We start from the raw sequence: 21,524 nt of genomic DNA on the forward strand, positions 1-21,524 counted from the left end.
TGTTTAATAAGATTGGGCCCTTGTTTTTATTTCGTTTCTTTACTGACCATATAGTCTTGGCGGAAAAGGATCTTGGCGATTGTAGGGATGACTTGCAGTGGACTGAAAAGCTTGAGAGTGTAGGTATTAAGAAAGAGGATGTGCTGGAGCTTTAGGAAAGCATCAAGTTGAATAAGTCACCGGGACCAGACGGGATGTACCCCAGGCTACTGTGGGAAGCAAGTGAGGAGATTGCTGAACCTCTGGCAATTATCTTTGCATCATCAATGAGGCCAGGAGAGGCTCCGGAGGATTGGAGAGTAGCGGATGTTGTTCCCTTATTCAAGAAAGGGAGTAGAGATATCCCAGGAAATTATAGGCCAGTGAGTCTTACTTCAGTGGTTGGTAAGTTGATGGAGAAGACCCTGAGAGGCAGGATTTGTGAACATTTGGAGAGGCATAATATAATTAGAAATAGTCAGTATGGCTTTGTCAAAGGCAGGTCGTGCCCTACATCCTGATTGAATTTTTTGAGGATGTGACTAAGCACATTGAAGAAGGTAGAGCCATAGTTGTAGTGTACATGGATCTTAGCAAGCCATTTGATAAGATACCCCATGCAAGGCTTATTGAGAAAGTAAGGAGGCATGGGATCCAAGGGGACATTGCTTTGTGGATCTAGAACTGGCTTTCCCACAGAAGGCAAAGACTGGTTGTAGACGGTCATATTCTGCATGAAGGCCGGTGACCAGTGGTGTGCCTCAGGGATCTGTTCCAGGACCCCTACTCTTTGTGATTTTTTTATAAATGACCTGGATGAGGAAGTGGAGGGGTGGGTTAGTAAATTTGCTGATGACACAAAGGTTGGGTGTGTTGTGGACAGTGTGGATGGCTGTCAGAGGTTAAAGTGGGACATTGATAGGATGCAAAACTGGGCTGAGAAACAGCAGATGGCGTTCAACCCAGATAAGTGTGAGGTGGTTCATTTTGGTAGGTCAAATATGTTGGCAGAAAATAGTATTAATGATGACTCTTGGCGGTGTGGAGGATCAGAGGGATCTTGGGGTCTGAGTCCATAGGACAGTCAAAGCTGCTACGCAGGTTGACTCTATGGTTACGAACGCATACAGTGCATTGGCCTTCATCAATTGTGGGATTAAGTTTAAGAGCCGAGATGTAATGTTGCAGCTCCTTAGGACCCTGGTCAGACCCCACTTGGAGTACTGCGCTCAGTTCTGGTCACCTCACTATAGGAAGGATGTGGAAACCATAGAAAGGGTGCAGAGGAGATTTACAAGGATGTTGCCTGGATTGGGAAGCATGCCTTGTGAGAATAGATTGAGTGAATTCAGCCCTTTCTCCTTGGAGCGACGGAGGATGAGAGGTGGCTGATAGAGGTGTACAAGATAATCAGAAGCATTGATTGTGTGGATAGTCAGAGGCTTTTCCCCAGGGCTGAACTGGCTAGCATGAGAGGACATAGTTTTAAGGTGCTTGGAAGTAGGTACAGAGGAGATGTCAGGGGTAAGTTTTTCTATGCAGAGTGGTGAGTGCGTGGAATGGGCTGCCAGCGGTGGTGGTGGAGGCGGAAACAAAACAGTCTCTTAAGAGACTCCTGGGTAGGAACATGGAGCTTAGAAAAATAAAGGGCTATGGGTAACCCTAGGTAATTTCTAAGGTAGGGACATGTTCGGCACAGCTTTGTGGGCCAAAGGGCCTGTATTGTGCTGTAAATTTTCTTTGTTTCTATGTGTCAATGTTCCCACCGCTATCTCTCCCTCCCTCAACCATACAGGTAAAATATCATCAACACGTTATCTACTGGGGAGGCAAAAGAACTGATGCAACATTACAGTGGTTTGCAAGCTTTAAATATATTTAATACGTTTTGGAAACAGATACATTTACAAAAAGTAGGAAGTTAAGGACTAAAATTTCCACTCAGTAGATTAGTAAGTTATAAAATGATTTCTTCTCAAATTTAAGCGGCGTCGTATCACGTCCAAGACGGAAGAGGCTGGAGCGTAAGTGGACAGGGGCATCAGTGCACTGTAGAGGCGTTGAATCTCCTAGAAACGGCTGAAGCGGTTTTTCTGCAGATCATTGCCAACGTGGGCTGTTACCGCCTGCAAGATGAAAAGTGAAAGTTTACTTTGAACTTGGAACTTTGAAAAATTTTCTATCAAAGTATGTACAGTACTGTGCCAAATTCTTAGGGACAGACACACACACACACAAACATATATATAAATAGCGTGCCAAAGACTTTTGCACAGTGCTGTAGTGATTTTATGGATTACACTGTACTGCTGCAAAAAAAAAAAAATACAAATTTCGTTACGTATGTGAGTGATGATCAACCTGATTCTGATGTGGGTCTCTATTGTGGACTGGGAGAGGGGGGATCATGGTTGGGAATAGGGGAAGGGAGAGGCAGTGAGTGGGAAGCACCAGAGAGACATCTGTAATGACCAATAAACCAATTGTTTGGAATCAAATGGCCTTGCCTGGTGTCTCAGGGCTGGGTGTGTCTGCAACCATGCCATCCAAGTGCACTGGCACTCCTCCTCTGCCACCTGTCCCACACCCCTCCCGCGGTGCTCCACCCTCGCCATTCCCAACATTCTTTGCTCCTGCCAGATTTACAAGCTCGCTCTCCGCTCCATGTTGACAAATACAGCGCTGTGTGCAAAAGTCTCAGGCACCCCAGCTAGATAGATATGTAACGCTCGGCTCGATCAACTCACGTCCGTCTAGGGGAACTGCCGTAGGCCCTACCAAACTGTGTACTCACGTTTGCGTAGACGCTACGTAATGCACCCCGATACAAGCCCACACTGTAAAATATCAGACAATACACAATGTACAGTTAAGTTACACTTTATAACTCTTTTAGGTGGTGTGGTAGTGGACACAAAAAAAAACAAAGGTGCCACTCAGTAAATTTGTCAGTTTTGTGCACCAAATTAAGTCGTTGGAGCTCACACCTCCCCGATCCGTCCACAAACGACCTCCGAACCTCCAACAACCTTCGAACCGTCGAATTCCGGTATCTGCCATCCCGGAACCGCCGACCGTTCCCGTACTCGTCCGTCCTCTTCACTCGCCTTGAGCAGGTACACAAATTGGGTGTGACACATATATGTGAATAGGGCTTCTTATAATGTCAGGCACTGAACCAAGATGAAAGAAATACATGAATTCCCAAGCTCCACAGAAATATAGTGATAGTTACGACATTAACAAGATTATAGCCTATCACTACACTTCAGTGTACAACTGGTACAATAAAACATATAATACTTAATTTAATAATATGACAAAGTATTACTAATTATCATAAAATATAATTATCAAGCAAGTAAAGTAACGTTGTTTGCTTAGAAGCCATAGGGTTGTTAGTGAGAAAAATTAACTTTTGTATTGGCGACCACCACAGATGTAGGCTTACTTCTACGGCTGATTCAGAGCAGACAGCAGGGCCCGCAGTGCTGAGCAGTGTCCCTAAGCAGGTATCAAAATAACAGAAACAAAGCAAATAAGTTTTTTATACTTTCAGCCACCTAAATTGGAACCAAGTAATCAAGTATGAAACAAGAACGTCTGATGAACGATTGGTAAAGCCACGAATATTGGTGAATATTAGTATCAAAAGCGGTAGGTTGGCAACTCTGCCTCGTACTGTTTCTCTCGCAGAAATGGTTGGACAGGAAGTGTACCTGTGTGTGTGGATATTCACAATATCCTCACACATCGGGTATTACATGGTTAGACCAATACAGATCCTGTTTAGTCTTTAAGTATGTAAAAAGTGAAAGAAGCTTGAATCTTTACAGAAATTATAATTGTATCTGTACGAATAGAAAATACCGTATTTTGTAAGTGAGAAATGTTAACAGGGGAGGACAGCAGCCATTTGGGAGATTTGGAAATGTATTTCCTCTCGTTCATTGCTCACTACTCTTTTTCCTATCAACACAAAGAGAAAAAGAGCCTCTTTCCAATCAACTATAGCAGCCGCTGTTAAATTCCCCGCTTGTATATTTTGACATTTTTTACAGAGGTGCCGGAGTGGCACTCTGGTTAGATCCGGCAGCACTGCACCCCTGGCTGAGGGGTAATAACTGTTCCTGACCCTGGTGGTGTGGGTCCTGAGGCTCCTGTACGTCCTTCCCGATGGCTGAGGGGTAATAACTGTTCCTGAACCTGGTGGTGTGGGTCCTGAGGCTCCCGTACCTCCTTCCTGATGGTTGAGGGGTAATAACTGTTCCTGAACCTGGTGGTGTGGGTCCTGAGGCTCCTGTACGTCCTTCCTGACGGTTGTGGGGTAATAAATGACCTGAACCTGGTGGTGTGGGTCCTGAGGCTCCTGTACCTTCACCCTGATGGCTGAGTGGTAATAACTGTTCCTGAACCTGGTGGTGTGGGACCAGAGGCTCCTGAACCTTCACCCTGATGGTTGAGTGGTAATAACTGCTCCTGAACCTGGTGGCACTGAAGGCATTACGCTGACGGTGGTGCTTTACAGACACTTAGATAGGCTGACGGATGATGGAAAATGGCAGGCTGTGTGGGAGGGGAGGGTTAGGTTGATTGATTCATTGATTGAGAGACGGCACAGAATTGACCCTTCCGGCCCTTCGAGCCTCACCGCCCAGCAATCTCCCGATTTAACACCAGCCTAATCATGGGGCAATTTACAATGACCAATTAAACTACTGACCGGTACGTCTTTGGACGGTGGGAGGAAACCGGAGCACCCAGAGGAAACCCTAGAGAAAACTTCTGGCGTTCACCTTTTTGTTTTTTACCTGCCATGACTGTTGAGGTCCCTTTGTCTAATCCTGGGTTTTGTGGAACAGGTAGAGCCACGGAGGTGCAAAGTTGGGGACTCGGAGGACACGCACAGCTTCCCTCTGCTCCTGTCCTCGGTCACCCTCTCGGGATAGGCAGACGCGGTGGGAAACCTCTCGGCAACTTGATTCTGCTGGTGCTCGGGCGGGTTCCTGCAGTTGCGTTCCACGGCACTGTCCCGTAACCAGCTCCTGCAGCAGATCCTGTCTGGGGTATGAACTGAATACTTTAGCTAACGAAAAACATTCAAGATTGTTTAGTGTCATTTTCAGTACACAAGTGTCAAGGAGAACGAAATAATCGTAACTCTGGATGGGATGCAGGAGATAAATAAAACACACCAAGCCAAACACAAGAAAATCTGCAGATGCTGGAAATCCAAGGCAACACACACAAAGTGCCAGAAAAACCCAGCAGGTCAGGCAGCATTTACGGAAAAGTGTAAACAGTCGAGGCTTTAGGCTGAGGCCCTTCATCAGGACTGGAAAGGAAGGGAGAAGACGTTGAGGGTGGGGGAGGAGAGGAAGAAGTACGAGGTGGTAGGTGATAGGTGAGACCGGAAGAGGGGGTGGAGTGAAGTAAAGAGCTGGGAAGTCGATTGGTGGAGGTGATGAAGGGCTGATAGGAGAGGACAGAAGGCCATGGAAGAAGGGGACGATGGTGGAGCACCAGAGGGAGGTGATGGGCAGGTAAGGAGATAAGGTGAGAGAGAGAAATGAGAATGGGGAATGATGAAGAAGAAAACTAGAAGTTCGACAAATCGATGCTTAACTCACTACTAAGATAAACTCCATAAGATAAAGAACACAATAATAATAAAAACACAATAAATATAAATACATAAGATAGCTTTTATACATGGATTGACTGTACATGCATAAGGTGACTCTAGGCACAGGAGTGTCTCAAAATCACAATCAATCAGTATATACCATGAAATTTGTCGTTGTGCGGCAGCAGTACCTTGCAATAGAAAATAAAAACTGTAAATTACAGTAAATATATAAAAAATTAAACAATTAAACAAGTCGTGCAAAAAGACAAAAAGAAAATAGTGAGTTAGTGTTCACAGGTTCAATGTCCATTCAGAAATCTGATGACGGGGGAGAGGCTGTTCCTGAATCACTCAGTGTCTGTACAGAAGGTGACTCTGACAGGAAATGATCAGGTGGTGGTGGTTGGGGTGTGGGTTAGTGTTGGGGAAAGTCACTGTTTCTGAGTCTGGTGGTCCAGGCGTGGATGCTATGCAGCCTCGTCCCCGATGGGAGAGGGACAAACAGTCCGTGAGCAGGGTGGGTGGGATCCTCCCTGACGTTACTGGCCCTTTCCCGGCCCTTGATGGTGGGTAAGCTCCTGGACCGGCTTCACTCACCCCCCGGTGGCTCGTGGGTGTGGACCCACTTCTGGGGATCCTGCGTTCTGATGTTTGATGTTCTGAGCGTTACTCGTTTGTTGTTTCTGTTGTTTGCGTGACTTTGCACGTCTGATGGTCTTGTTTCGTGGGGTGCTTTCTTTAAGTGGGTTCTCTGACATTTCTTTGTTTTGTGGCTGCCTGCAAGAAGATGAGCCTCGAGGCTGTGCACCGTAAGCATACTTTGGTAATTACTGTACTTTGTACTTTGAACTTGGAATACATCCTTGATGGCTGGTAGTCTGGTGCTGGTGACGTGTTGGGCACTTAATTGTTTCCTGAAACACTTAATTTAACAACTAATAATTCAGTTTTGCTCAGCCCACAAGGCTGTAATAAAATCTAGCACACATTCAGCAATCCCCCGATTTAATCCCAGCCCAATCACAGGACAGTTTTACAACCACTAATTAACCTACCAACCGGTAGGTCTTTGGGCTGTGGGAGGAAACTAGAGCACCTGGAGGAAACCCTCGCGGTCATGGGGAGAACATACAAATTCTTTACGGGCAATGGCTGAAATTGAACTGGGGTCGCCGGTACTGTAAAGTATTGCGCTAACCACTACGCTACGGTGTTGCCCCACGGAATCCTCATGCAAATCCAGCAGAGTTTGAGCAGTTTTGTAAAGAAGGAAGGGGAAGGGGAAAAATTGCAGTGTCCAGATGTGGAAAGCTGATGGAGACCTGTCCACACAGACTCAAGGCTATAATTGCTGCCAAAGGTGCATCTATTAAATAGTGACTTGAAGGGGAAAAATACTTATGTAGTCAATTGTTTTGTGTTTAATAATTGTAATTAATTTAGAGTACTTTGTAGAGATCTGTTTTCACTTGGTCACAAAAGAGGTTTTCTCTGTTGATCAGTGTCAAAACAGCTAAATTAAATCCACTATGATTCAGTGTTGTAAAACAACAAAACATGAAAACCTCCAAGGGGAACGAATGCTTTTTTAGAGGCACTGTACACACAATCGCTGACAAGCAACCAATGTGCAACAGAAGACAAACTGTGCAAATACAAAGACTAAACAAGTAATACTGAGAACACAAACTGTGGAGTCCCTGCAAGTGAGGAAACCCAGATTTCGAGTTTAGAAGGCTAAAAGATTGTATTTCACTTACTGTAACCCCAGCAGTTGCAACAGGAATCACGCTGATCCCGAGGTGCATTTGAAATCTCCTCAGTGACATTAGCGTGCCCTGCAGCATCAGTCTGTCTGGAACAATTCACATTGCTTGCCAGGCCCACTTGGCTGCGGTTGCGTTTCAGGACCTGAGACAACTTCTTGATGGCCTTCGAGGCGGCATGCGGGTTGCCCGTTGCGCTCAGCGTCTCTCTTGCGGCCTTTTGCCCCTCTTGGGGGAATGCCTGGGCCTCGAGGCCACCTTGGCTCCTGGGCTGACTCTGGACCTCAGGGAGGAATTGCCTCGAGCTCCCATTCTGCTCTGTGCTTTCGGCTGGCAGCGTGCTGCACGCATCCGCTGGTTCGGTTTCCTCCGCAACAATTGTACTCTTCTGGTCAAGCTCCTCGAAGATCTCCGACTGGGTATTCTGAAGAAAACAGAAATATAGATGAAAGGTTTAGAACACATAATTTTGCAGGCCATTCAGCCCACGATGTTGTGCTGACCTCATAACCTATTCGTAGATAGACCATAAATCTTAGCAACAGAATTAGGCCACTTGGCCCTCCGAGTCTGCTCCATCATTCCTTCATGGCTGATTTATTGTCCATCTCAACCCCAGCCTTCTGCCTTCTCCCCGTAACCTCTGACACCCTTACTAATCAAGAGCCTCTTAACCTTCATTTTAAGTACACCTCCACAGCCGTCTGTGGCGATGAATTCCACAGATTCACCACCCTCTGGCTAAAGAAATTCCTCCTCATCTCCGTTCTAAAGGGACGTCCTTCTATTCCATCATGGCTGATTTATAACCTCAACCACATTCTCCTGCCTTCTTGCCATAACCTTTGATGCCCTGACTAATCAAGAGCCTATCAAACTCTGGTTTTAAATATCCCCAATGACTTGGCCTCCACAGCCGCCTGTGGTGATGAATTCCAGATTCACCACTCTCTGGCTGAAGAAATTCTTCCCCATCTCTATTCTAAAGTGACAAACCTCATTTCTGAGGCTGCACTGTCTGGTACTCCACTCTCCCACTTTCAGAAACATCCTCTCCACGTCCGCTCTGTCTAGACATTCCAGTCTAACCTGGCTGAGATATTTTAAAGAAAAGGCACGGTGTTGGATCAGTTTAATATTCTCGGGAAATAATTGCAAGGGACCCATTAGTATCTGTTCAAAACTCGGACAGCTTCTTTCAGGATGGGCAAAGCAGTAACTGCATTTGCCAGCTGGAAACATGAGGGGAAACATTTTCACTCAGAGGGTGGGGACAGCTTGGAACAAGCTGCCAGCATAAGTGGTGCGTGCGAGCTCGGTTTCCACATTTAAGAGAAGTTTGGATAGGTACACGGATGGTAGGGGATATGGATGGCAATGGTCCCGGTGCAGGTCGATGAGAATAGACGGTTTAAAATGGCTCGGCATGGACTAGATGGGCTGAAGGGCCTGCTTCTCTGCCGTATTTTTCTATGACTCTCCGACGCCGCAGGAATCTTCTACCTTGTGGGAATGGAGCTTTCCCAACTGCTTTCACTCCCACCAACCCTCCCACCTGGGCATGGGGTTAAAAACCCAGAGCTACAGAAACCCCAACAGAAGCTCCATCCCTGGCAGAGGAAGGATATGCCAAGAAGATGGGCCACACCTGGAAACAGGTTGAAAGACTCCCAGGATGGAGGACTCTGGTGAGCTGCTGTTAAAGGCCTGTGCCCCAGATGGCGTTGGTGATTCTGTAAGTTGGTGTTCACTCCCCACACTGCATTCTCGATCCAGCCAAGCCACTACAATCAGGGGGCCGGTTCAGGCCGAGCAGTGATGGGACCACTGAACAGACTCTCTATACACTGACTGGCCTGATCTCAAATAATAGCAAGGCAGCCCACAGAGAAGTGGTCATCACCCTGACACAGTGGTGTCAAGAAAACAACCTCTCCCTCAATGTCGCAAAAACAAAGGAGCTGGTTGTGGACTACAGGAGGAATGGAGACATCAATGGATCTGGGGTTGAGAGGGTGAACAGCTCAAGTTCCTCGGTATACACGTCACCGAGGGTCTCACGTGGTCTGAACATATCAGCTGTGTGGTGAAAAAAGCACAGCAGCGCCTCTTTCACCTCAGACGGTTGAAGAAATTCGGCATGAGTCCCCAGATCCTAAGAACTTTCTACAAGGGCACAACTGAGAGCATCCTGACTGGCTGCATCAGTGCCTGGTATGGGAACTGTACCTCCCTCAATCGCAAGACTCTGCAGAGAGTGGTGTGGACAGCCCAGCACATCTGTAGTTGTGAACTTTCCATGATTCAGGACATTTACAAGGACAGGTGTGTACAAAGGGCCTGCAGGATCATTGGGGACCCAAGTCACCCCAACCACAAACTGTTCCAGTTGCTACCATCCGGGAAATGGTACCGCAGCATTAAAGCCAGGACCAACAGGCTCCAGGACAGCTTCTTCCACCAGGCCATCAGACTGATTAATTCACGCTGACACAACTGTATTTCTGAGCTATATTGACTGTACTGTTGTATAACTTACTGGATATACTATTTATTACAAATTACTACAATTTACACATTGCACATTCAAACTGAGATGTAACATAAAGATTTTTTTCCTTGTGTATGTGAAGGATGTAAGAAATAATATTCACTTCAATCAAATTCAATTCGGCCTCTCACTGGGTCAGTGAGACGGGCTGGCAGCTGCTCTTGCCACACCTGTTCGCTCCCCTGTCGTAGTTTTTTCTGTGACCCTGTCCCGTGCACTATTTCTGTTCATTTCCATCTTACAGACCGTTTTCAGGAACTGAACCCTGTCTTAACCCTGAGAGAGCCTGTAAATGCATGGAATCCTATAAGGGTCATAGAATGCATCCAGTCATTGGGTGGTGAATCTGTGAAATTTGTTACCACAAGACGGCTGCGGAGGACAGCTCATTGGGTATATTTAAACCGAAGGTTGGCAGGTTCTTGATTAGTCAGGGCGTCAAATGATATGGGGAGAAGGCAGGAGAACAGGGTTGAGAGAGATAGTAAATCAGCCACGATGGAATGGCAGAGCAGACTCAATGGGCCAAATGGCCTAATTCTGTTCCTATGTCTTATGGTCTTACAGTGGCCAAAAAATTCATGGTCTGCTCCAGTTTCTAGTATTTTCTAAAATTTTGTCATTTTAAAATTAATTTTATAAGCTCAGTGGTAGAGTATTTGACTACAGATTAGCAGCCAAAGAGTCATTTAGTTCATAAATAGGCCTTTCAGCACATCCAGGCCGTGCCAATTTATTAATCTGCCGAGTCCTGTCGTCCAGCACCTGGACTGTAGCCATCCCTACCCTCCCATCTATGGACCCATCCAAACTTCTCTTCAATATTGCAATCTAACCACAATGTACCACTTCCGCTGGCAGCTCATTCCACACTCGTACCACCCTCTGATTGAAGAAGATTCCCCTCAGGTTCCCCTTGAACACTCACTTTTCACCCTTAACCTATGACCTCCAGTTCAGTGCCACCCAACCTCAGTGGGAAAAGCCTGCCTGCCTTTACAGTATGGATACTTCTCATCATTTTGTATACCTCAATCAAGTCTCCCCTCCACCTCCTACGCCCCGGGGAATGAAGTCCCAAACAATTCAGCCTTTTCCTATAACTCAGGTCCTCAAGTCCCTGTAATCGTGGTTGGCATTAGGGCAAAGGGACCAATAGCTCTGTGACTATGACTTGGGCTTCCTGTTGACACAGGCCTTGGTCAATTCAAATTCTCAACTTGCCTATGTGTGATTTAGAACATAGATCATCGAACACCACAGCACAGTGCATTCCTTTTCACCCACCATGTTGTACCAACTTTTAACCTACTTTAAGATCAATCTAACCCTTCTCTCCTACTTAACCCTCTATTTTTCCATCATCATGGGCCCATCTAAGCATTTCCTGAACGCCCCTAATGTATCTGCCTTTAGCACCACCCATGACAGGGTGTTCCATGCACCCACTGCTCTCTGCCTCTATCATCCCCTCTATATTTCCCTCCTGTCGCCTTGAAATTATGCTTCCTGGCATTTGCCATTTCTGCCTGGGAAGAAAACTCTAGCTGTCCAATTGATCTGTCTTATACACTTCCATCAAGTCACCCCTCATCCTTCTTTGCTCCAAAGAGAAAAGCCTCAGCTGGCTAAACCTATCTTCACGAGACATGCCCTCCAGTTCAGGCAGCATCCTGGTAAATCTCCTCTGCACCTTACCTAAAGCTTCCACATCCTTCCTGTAATGAGGTGACTGGAACTGAACACAATACTCCCAAGCGTAGTCTAACTAGGGTTTTGTTAGAGCTGCAACATTACCAGTAGAGGTGGGTATTCATCTCCCGTCTCCTGCTGCGCCAGGTCTTTGGCCTCTTTCACAGCTTGGGGCTCCAGTGGGACCAGATCTTGTACCTGCTGCTGATCCCCGTCTTCGGCCTCTTGGTTATCCAGGACTTGGGCCTGCTGTTGTAACTTTTGCACATTGGCCTCCGGTTGGTTCACTGCCTCACTCACAGCATTTCCCTCCTGTGCTTCAGCAGGGATCTCCGATGGAACCTCTGTCTGCTCCTGCTTCTGGCCTGGTTCTTTCTGCTCTGCTTGGGATTGGTTCTGGAGCAGCGAGCAGTGTTCTGTGCCATCAGCCTTCTGTTCAGAAACCAGCTCTGGCTCAACATCTGCTCTTCCTGGAGACAACTCACAGCTGTGGCCCACATTCTTCTCCTCCCAGCCGCCTGCTCGCTGGCTTGGGCTGGAGACAATTCCTAGCACTTGGCTGGTCTGAAGGATACAAAAGAAAAAAAAACTTTGAAAACAGCTGGCATTTTAAAACACTCAGTAAAAAACAATCTTGGCAGTCAGAGTCAGATGAACTTCCTGAACTTGTGACGCTCAGAATACCATTCAGTTTCACCTCAAAGACTCAGAGAGGCGTGCAGGAGAATCCTTGACAATGGCACCAGTGACAAGAACACGATGTAGTCAAAGATTTATTTCCATGATATTATAGAATAACATGACACTAATAATGCCATTCCTGATACCGGAACAGGTCAGTGAGCAGCTGGCCCAGGGAGAGGGGACCATTTAATGTGGTGAGATGTGAGAAGCCCCAGTGCTACTGCCCTTTGAGACAGGTGATAAAGGCAGATTTATTAGAGGCAATCAAATACTGGAGGGTGGGTCAAGAGAAACTGCTTTCAGCGGCAGGAGGGTCAATAACTGGAGGAGGAAAGAGATTGAGGATAATTCTCAAGTTGCCATAAATCTCCTCACTTTGGCTACTGAGATTCCAGTTCCTGGATTTCCACTCAGGCCTCTTGTTCAGTCTGGAATCAGCCAAGGCCTGGGTCAGAGGGGCAATGAAGTAATTTCTTTTTAACATAGACAGTTGTGATTTGGAATTCACTGTAGCCTGGCCTACAGCATTTTGTGTGCGCTATTTTAGATATTTCCCTGAAGGGTAAACGCCACAGGGGAGCTGGACTATAATGTGTGGTTAAAGGTGTAGCTGGGTGGTGGGGTGGAGATACATCTCTACCAAAGGAGGTGTAAGGTGATCCTTCCCTCCACTAGTCTGCAGGTCACCCTTGGGCAAGGAATAGCACCTGCTTAGCCCTCCCAATCAGGGTCACATGAAGCCACGGAAGCAGGTGGTGGTTGGTTGTACGAACAGCCGGTGCATATCACAAGTCCTGGTTATACGACCACTGATGCCAGGCAGACAGTCTCTGAAGAGTATTGATAATGGCTAGGGTCACCCGTCTTGTAAAGACACTGGCCCAGAAGGTTTGCCATTGCCACAGTGCCAAAGACCATGATTGCCCACATCATACGGCATGACACATAATGATGATGGTGAAAGGAGTAAGAAAGTAAAATATCCTTTAAACAGAGAGAGAGAGAGAGCGACATCACAGAATGTTACTGTACAGGGAGAGCTGGGGGGGGGGTCACAGAAAGTTAGCTGTGAATAATGTAGATAATGGCAAAGGCAAATGGAATTCTACACACAAAATACTGGAGGAACTCAGCAAGTCAGCCAGCATCTATGGAAATGAATAAACAGTTGACGTTTCCGGGCCAAGACCCTACATCAGGACTGGAAAGGGAAGGGGGAAGAAGCCAGAATAAAAAAGGTGGGGAGAAGGGAAGGAGGACTCGCTGGAAGATTATGTGTGGAGCTAGGTGGGTGGGGGAGCAGGATGAAGTAAGAAGCTAGAAGGCGATAGATGGAAAAGGTAAAAGGGCTGGAGAAGGAGGAATCTGATAGGAGAGGACAGTGGACCACAGGAGAAAGGGGAGGAGGAGGGGTACCAGGGGAGGTGATAGGGAGATGTGGAAAAGAGGCCAGAATGGGGAATTGGAAGCAGGAGGGAAAAAATTACTGGTAGTTGGAAAAATAGAAGTTCATGCCATCAATGAAAAGCTCTACACAATCGAAGCTTGTTTCCCCACAGCCAGATTTCTTTGTCCTCAAAAGAATTATAATTTACAAGGTTTTGGGGCAGATTTCACTACTACAGCAGACAGGTAAGAAAGGTCCCAGTGGTACAGGGGAGACAGTAGGCTTGGGACTCTTCAGTGTTATAGCCAGACACCAGGAAGCCAAGTTATCATGCCACCAGTACACCAGGTAATGACATCTCCAGCAAGAGGGCATCTAACTGCTTACCCCTGATATTCAATGACCCAACAGTTGTTTAAGATCCAGCTATCAATGTCCTGGAGGGGCCAACATTGTCCAGAGTCTCAGCAGGACAGCCCACATAAATACTGTGGTACCAGAGCAGATTGGATGTTGTGAACTCAATGAAGACCTTCCCATCTTCACCCTCTTCCCTTCCTAGTTCCCCTTCTCCCATGGTCCACTCTCCTCTCCCAACAGATTCCTCCTCCTTCAGCCCTTTAACTCTTCCACCTCTACTAGGGGTTCCCAACCTTTTACTTGCCATGGACCAGTACAATTAGGCAAGGGCTCTCAGAGTAAATGTGGAGAGGATGTTTCTTATGGTAGGGAGTCTAAGACCAGAGGACAGCCTCATAATAGCGAGGTGTCCTTTTAGAGATGAATAGGAAGATGAGAAGAAAGTTCTTTAGCCAGAGAGTGGTGAATCTGTGGCATTTATTGCCACAGTCAGCTGTGAAGGCCGAGTATTTTTGTATATTTAAGGCAGAGGTTGGTCAGGTCATGAAGGGATAAAGGGAGAAGGCAGGAGATTGGGGCTGAGAGGGAAAATGGATCAGCCATGATGAAATGCAGAGCAGACTAATGGCCTAATTCTGCTCCCATATCTTGTGGTTTTATGATATTGGGAACCCCTGACCTAAACCCTTCCAGCTTCTAACTTTATCCATCTTCCCCCTTACCTGGTCTCACCTATCACCTGCCAGCTTGTACTCCTTCCCTCCATGCTCCCACCACCTCCCGGTCTTATTCTGGCTTCTTCCCAGTTCCTTTCCAGTCCTGATGAGGGGGTCTCGGTTTGAAACATCGACTCTTTATTCCTCACCAGAGTTGCTGCCTAACCTGCTGAGTTCCTCCAGCACTTGGTGTGTGTGTTGTGGGTTGGAAGCAAAATATGCTTGACCCTGATGGACTGCCAAAGGCTGAGAGAGACACAATCTCCACCTACTGGCTGTTTATTAATACGTAAACCAGTACAGGAAAAAAAGAATTGTAGTCAGCATACAGCAGACATGATCACATTGCACGGCAGGGCAGGCTTCTGACAACCTTATATACTTCCATCCCCCATCAGGAAGGTCTCAAAGCTCTACGCTTCTTTTTGGATTCCAGATCTAATCAGTTCCCCTCTACCACCACTCTGCTCCGTCTAGCGGAATTACTCCTTACTCTTAATAATTTCTCTTTTGGCTCCTCCCACTTCCTCCAAACTAAAGGTGTAGCTATGGGCACCCGTATGGGTCCGAGCTATGCCTGCCTTTTTGTTGGGTTTGTGGAACAATCTATGTTCCGTGCCTATTCTGGTATCTGCCCCCACTTTTCCTTCGCTACATCAACGACTGCATTGGCGCTGCTTCCTGCACGCATGCAGAGCTCATTGAGTTTATTAACTTTGCCTCCAACTTTCACCCTGCCCTCAAGTTTACCTGGTCCATTTCCGACACCTCCCTCCCCTTTCTAGATCTTTCTGTCTCTGTCTCTGGAGACAGCTTATCCACTGATGTCTACTATAAGCCTACTGACTCTCACAGCTATCTGGACTATTCCTCTTCTCACCCTGTCTCTTGCAAAAACGCCATCCCCTTCTCGCAATTCCTCTGTCTCCGCCGCATCTGCTCTCAGGATGAGGCTTTTCATTCCAGGACGAGGGAGATGTCTTCATTTTTTAAAGAAAGGGGCTTCCCTTCCTCCACTATCAACTCTGCTCTTAAACGCATCTACCCCATTTCACGTACATCTGCTCTCACTCCATCCTCCCGCCACCCCACTAGGAATAGGGTTCCCCTGGTCCTCACCTACCACCCCACCAGCCTCCGGGTCCAACATATTATTCTCCGTAACTTCCGCCACCTCCAACGGGATCCCACCACTAAGCACATCTTTCCCTCCCCCCCTCTCTCTGCATTCCGCAGGGATCACGCCCTACACAACTCCCTTGTCCATTCGTCCCCCCCATCCCTCCCCACTGATCTCCCTCCTGGCACTTATCCGTGTAAGCGGAACAAGTGCTACACATGCCCTTACACTTCCTCCCTTACCACCATTCAAGGCCCCAAACAGTCCTTCCAGGTGAGGCAACACTTCACCTGTGAGTCGACTGGGGTGATATACTGCGTCTGGTGCTCCCGATGTGGCCTTTTATATATTGGCGAGACCCGACGCAGACTGGGAGACCGCTTTGCTGAACATCTACGCTCTGTCCGCCAGAGAAAGCAGGATCTCCCAGTGGCCACACATTTTAATTCCACATCCCATTCCCATTCTGACATGTCTATCCACGGCCTCCTCTACTGTAAAGATGAAGCCACACTCAGGTTGGAGGAACAACACCTTATATTCCGTCTGGGTAGCCTCCAACCTGATGGCATGAACATCGACTTCTCTAACTTCCGCTAGGCCCCACCTCCCCCTCGTACCCCATCTGTTACTTATTTTTATGCACACATTCTTTCTCTCACTCTCCTTTTTCTCCCTCTGTCCCTCTGAATATACCCCTTGCCCATCCTCTGGGTGCCCCCCCCCACCTCCTTGTCTTTCTTCCCAGACCTCCTGTCCCATGATCCTCTCGTATCCTTTTTGCCAATCACCTGTCCATCTCTTGGCTCCATCCCTCCCCCTCCTGTCTTCTCCTATCATTTTGGATCTCCCCCTCCCCCTCCAACTTTCAAATCCCTTACTCACTCTTCCTTCAGTTAGTCCTGACGAAGGGTCTCGGCCTGAAACGTCGACTGCACCTCTTCCTACAGATGCTGCTTGGCCTGCTGCGTTCACCAGCAACTTTGATGTGTGTTCTGACAACCAAGTCCAGCTCCTGGCCTTCACGTCTGGCTGGGCTACTAAGACTGGCGGAACAGTTTCTACTGCCAGGAGAAGGCACCCAGGTGGGTTACTGACGCCTTAAAACCAGTCGCTTTGGGCTGATGCCAAACTGTCGATCTCTGCCATTCCTTTGCATTCATCAGCTGCATGGAGAGAGCTCGTCTGCTGTGTGGGCAACAACTTACTCTCCGTGTTGTACTTCCCTGGCTTGCACATCATGTAGACAGCTAGGTCACAACATCCATGGTCCATTCCCACCAATGGAGGACCTCCAGGTCTAGCTCATTAACAGACTCCTTCAGCGGACTGGAGGACAGTCTCCATATGAAAGACCGGAAGAACTGAAGACATTGGAGTAGAGTTAGGCCTTTCAGCCTATCGAGTCTGCTCCGCCGTTTCATCATGGCTGATCCATTTCCCTCTCAAACCCATTTTCCCTTTAACCTCTGACGCCCTATCTAATTATTTGGTGATGCGTTGCCTGAGCTGCCTATTCAAACATCCAATATCAGTCCATCCTTTCTGAGATAAGGGGCCCAAAAATGCACACAAGACTCCAGGTGAGGCCTCACTGCTGCCTTATAAAGCCTCAGCATTACATCCTTACATGCAGAAAGACTGGAATCCTCTCTCTCTCTCGCTCACGCTGACACCAAGCTGTCTGACCAGGGCAAACATCTGCCAACAGGTTTGGTTGCTAACTTGAAAGCCAGCTCGCATTCCCAACCTCCAAACCAAAGCCCCGCTTGGGCTGAAGGCTAAAGCAGTGAAAAGACCCGTTGGCGTGACCCTTAGACGTTGGTTCAAAGATATCCCTGCAGCTGAGGGCAGGAGTCCTTTAATAGAACATACAACAGTATAGTACAGGAACAGGCCCTTCGGCCCTCAATGCTGTGCCAGACCAATTAAATTAGTAATCAAATAGCTAACTAAGCTCATCTCTCCTGCCTACACAATGTCCATATCCTCCCATCTTCCTCACATTCTTGTGCCTATCTAAACGTCTCTTAAAAATCTCTAATGTATCTATCTCAGCCACCACCGCAGGCACCCACCACCCTCTGTGTAAAAGATCCGCTCTCACATCTCTGAAATTACCCTCACTCACCTCCTCCTCTCCTTGGACTCCCCGCTCTGGTTCTCTGCCTGCTCTGGATCTTCTCATCTCGAGTTGCCGACAGGACATCGACTTCATCACTCCTTCACTCCTCCACTGAATGCACTGCCCTCGACTCTCCCCGCACCAATCCCAACCTGACCATCAAACTGCCTCCAAAGCCAGTATATCCTTTCTCAAGTATGGAGACCAGAACTGCATGCAGTACTCCAGGTGCAGCCTCACCAGTACTCTGTACAGTTGCAGCATAACTTCCCTGCTCTTCAATTCAGTCCCTCTGGTAATGAAGGCCAATACTGTATTCCATTTGCTTTTGTGATAGCCTGCTGCACCTGCAAACCAACCTTTTGTGATTCATGCACAAGTACTCCCAAGTCCCCCTGCACACCAGTATGCTGGAAATTTTTACCGTTTAAATAATAATCTGCTCTTCCATTTTTCCTTCCAAAGTGGATGACCTCGCATTTACCAACATTGTACTCCATCTGCCAGAGCCTTGCCCACTCACTTAACCTATCTATACGTATCTCTCTGTATCTTCTGCACAATTTACTTTTCCACTCAATTTGGTATCATCAGCAAACTTAAGCGATACACTACACCCGGTTCCCTCTTCGAGATGGTTAATATATATCGTGAACAGTTGCAGGCCCAGCACCGACCCGTATGGCACCACCGCTCACCACTGATTGCCAACCAGAGTAACACCCATGTATCCCAACTCTGCTTTCTTTCAGTTGACCAATCCTGTATCCATGCTAATACATCACCCCAACTCTTTGCATCCTTATCTTATGGATAAGTCTTTTATGCAGCACCTTATCAAACACCTTCCAGAAATCCAAGTAAATAACGTCCATCTGTTCCCCTCTATCCACTGTGCTCGTTATATCCTCAAAGGACTCCAGTAACTTTGTCAAACAGGATCTGCCCTTGCTGAATCCATGCTGCATCTGCCTGATGGATCCATTTCTTGCCAGATGCCTCGCTATTTCTTCTTTAATGATAGCTTCAAGCATTTTTCCAACTACAGATGTTAAACTTACTGACCTGTAGTTACCTGCTTTTGCCGACATCAGTTTTTGAACAGTGGCGTGACATTCGCCGTCTTCTAATCCACCAGAACCTGCCCACAGTCCAGAGAATTTTAGTTTATTTTCTTTCCTTATTCCCTTTCTTTATTAATTGCTTGATGGGTCTTTGTTGCTGTTTGAAATTTTCCCAGTCTTCCAGTTTCCCACTACTCTTGGAGGCTTTCTATTCACACGCTTTTAGTTTGACACCTTCTTTAATTTCCTTAGTTATCCAAGACTGGTTCTCCCCACCCCTATTGTCCTTGCTTTTAACTGGAATATACTTTTGTTGAGCACCGTGAAAAATCTCTTTGAAAGACTTCCACTGCTCCACCATATAGCCTGTGTTCCCAGACTACTTTTGCACCCTCCATTTGTATGGGAAACTGAGTCATACTGTGATCACTCTTTCCGAGAGGATCCCTAACTACAAGATCACTAATTTTACCTTTCTCATTGCACAAGACCAGATCTAAGATAACACATTCTCTTGTAGGTTAAGTAACACGCTGTTCAAGAAAGCCATCATTTATGCGTTCTATGAAGTCCTCCACAAGACTGTCTTGACCAACTTGATTCACCCAATCTATGTGCAAGTTAGTCTCCATGATAACTGCTGTTCCATTCTCACGTGCCTGAGATATTTCTGTTTACTGCCTGTGCCACTGTAATGTGATTATTTGGTGGCTGATCGACAACTCCCACCAGTGATTTTTTTTCCCTTACTGTTCCTAATCTCTACCTAGATGCACTCAACGTTCTGCTCCTTAGATCTTATATCGTCTCTCACTGTCGCCCTGATCTCATCCTTAGAGCGCTACCCCACCTCCCTTACCTTCCTGCCTATCATACCGTATAACCTGATATCCTTGGATATTTAATTCCCAATCTTGACTAAGCTGAGAGGTAGCTTTGAGCTGAGCTGTAAATCATCTACAAGATGTCAGCTCAGCTGAAATCAACTACATCTCGTAGATTAAATCATTAGTCCCACCTAAGGCGACTTAGCACGTCAACCAAGAGAAACTCTTACAGGAGTGGAGGATGATGACGTCTGCAGTCCTTCTGGTGACTTTGGCTTCACCAAGATCAACAGGGTCGGATTCTCCTGCAACTGGGACTCTTCTTGCAGGTTCTCTTCAGGGAACGCCCGTTCTTTGAGGAGCATTTCCTTCTGCTCCTGACTCTGCTGAATTTCCCCGTGCATCTGCCTGGAGAGATAGCGAGATTTTCAATACCAAGCCATTGCACCAATATTAACAATGCCCTCTCCCACCCCTTCAATGTTCCAACCTCATGCCCAGTAGGGCCAGCACGCTCGGCTGTTCCAGAGGGAGCAGTACCGGGGGCAAGAATCACCCGTGAGTCTAACATTGAGGGGGGTGGGGTGCTCTTTGACATAGGAATGGGAAGTGTACCTGACCTTGCACTCAACGTCAGTAAGACCAAAGAACTGATTGCAGACCTCAAAGGGTAAGACGAGGGAAGATGCATCAGTCCTCACAGAGGGATCAGAAGTGGAGAGAGTGAGCAATTTCATGTTCCTGGGTGTCAACATCTCTGAGGATATCGATGCAGTTACAAAGAAGGCACAACATCGGCTATATATCATGAGGAAGCTGAGGTGATTTAGTATGTCTGCAAACACACTTGCAAATCTCTACAGATGTACCATGGAGAGCATTCTAATCGGCTGCATCACCATCTGGTATGGTGGTGGGGGTGGGCACTGCACAGGACCGAAAGGAGCTACAGAAAGTTGTGAACTCAGTCAGCTCCATCATGAGCACTAACCTCCCCAGCATCCAGGGCATCTTTAAGGAGCGATGCCTCAAAAAGACGGCCTGCACCATCAAGGACCCCCATCGCCCAGGGCATGCCCTCTTCTCACTACAACCGTCAGGGAGAAGGTACAGGAGCCTGAAGGCACAAACTCAACAACTCAGGAACAGCTCCTTCCCCTCAGCCATCAGGTTTCTGAATGGACAATGAAACCATGAACACGAGCTTGCTACTTTTCTCCCCCTCTTTTTGCACTACTTCATTAATTTAACTATTATATATATATACACAGTTTTGTTTATTATGTATCACATTGTACTGCTACCACGTAACAACAAGTTTCACGACGTACCCCAGTGATATGAAACCAAGTTCTGATTCTGTTCCGTATCACCAGTGATGAATCACCACACTTGATCAGAATCAGGTTTCACATCATTGACATATATTGGGAAAGTTGTTGCGAAACTTGCGACATAAAAACACTGTAAGTTGCAATAGGAAACATACTAAAAATTAAACTAAATGAGTAGTGCAAAAAGACTGCAAGAAACAGTGAGGTGGTGTTCCTGGGCTCAATGTCCATTCCGAAATCCGGTGGCACAGGGGAAGAAGCTGTTCCTGAATCGTCGACTGTGGGTCTTC

The 21,524-nt window shown here is 47.0% G+C and overlaps 1 protein-coding gene across 1 annotated transcript in view; it reads right to left on the minus strand.

Moving 5' to 3' along the window:
* Positions 1-1,845: 1,845 nt before the first annotated feature.
* Positions 1,846-21,524, minus strand: part of LOC140203674 (uncharacterized) — an 87,193-nt gene continuing 67,514 nt past the window's right edge. Inside the window, exons 8-12 of the mRNA XM_072269722.1 lie at positions 20,131-20,304; positions 11,723-12,181; positions 7,369-7,798; positions 4,791-5,040; positions 1,846-2,105 (exon numbers count right to left, since the gene is read on the minus strand). Of these exons, the coding sequence (XP_072125823.1) occupies positions 2,099-2,105; positions 4,791-5,040; positions 7,369-7,798; positions 11,723-12,181; positions 20,131-20,304 (1,320 nt within the window). The 3' untranslated portion in view covers positions 1,846-2,098. The remainder of the gene's footprint in view (positions 2,106-4,790; positions 5,041-7,368; positions 7,799-11,722; positions 12,182-20,130; positions 20,305-21,524) is intronic.

Source organism: Mobula birostris, chromosome 10 (assembly GCF_030028105.1).
Source record: "Mobula birostris isolate sMobBir1 chromosome 10, sMobBir1.hap1, whole genome shotgun sequence".
Lineage (NCBI taxonomy): Eukaryota > Metazoa > Chordata > Chondrichthyes > Myliobatiformes > Myliobatidae > Mobula > Mobula birostris.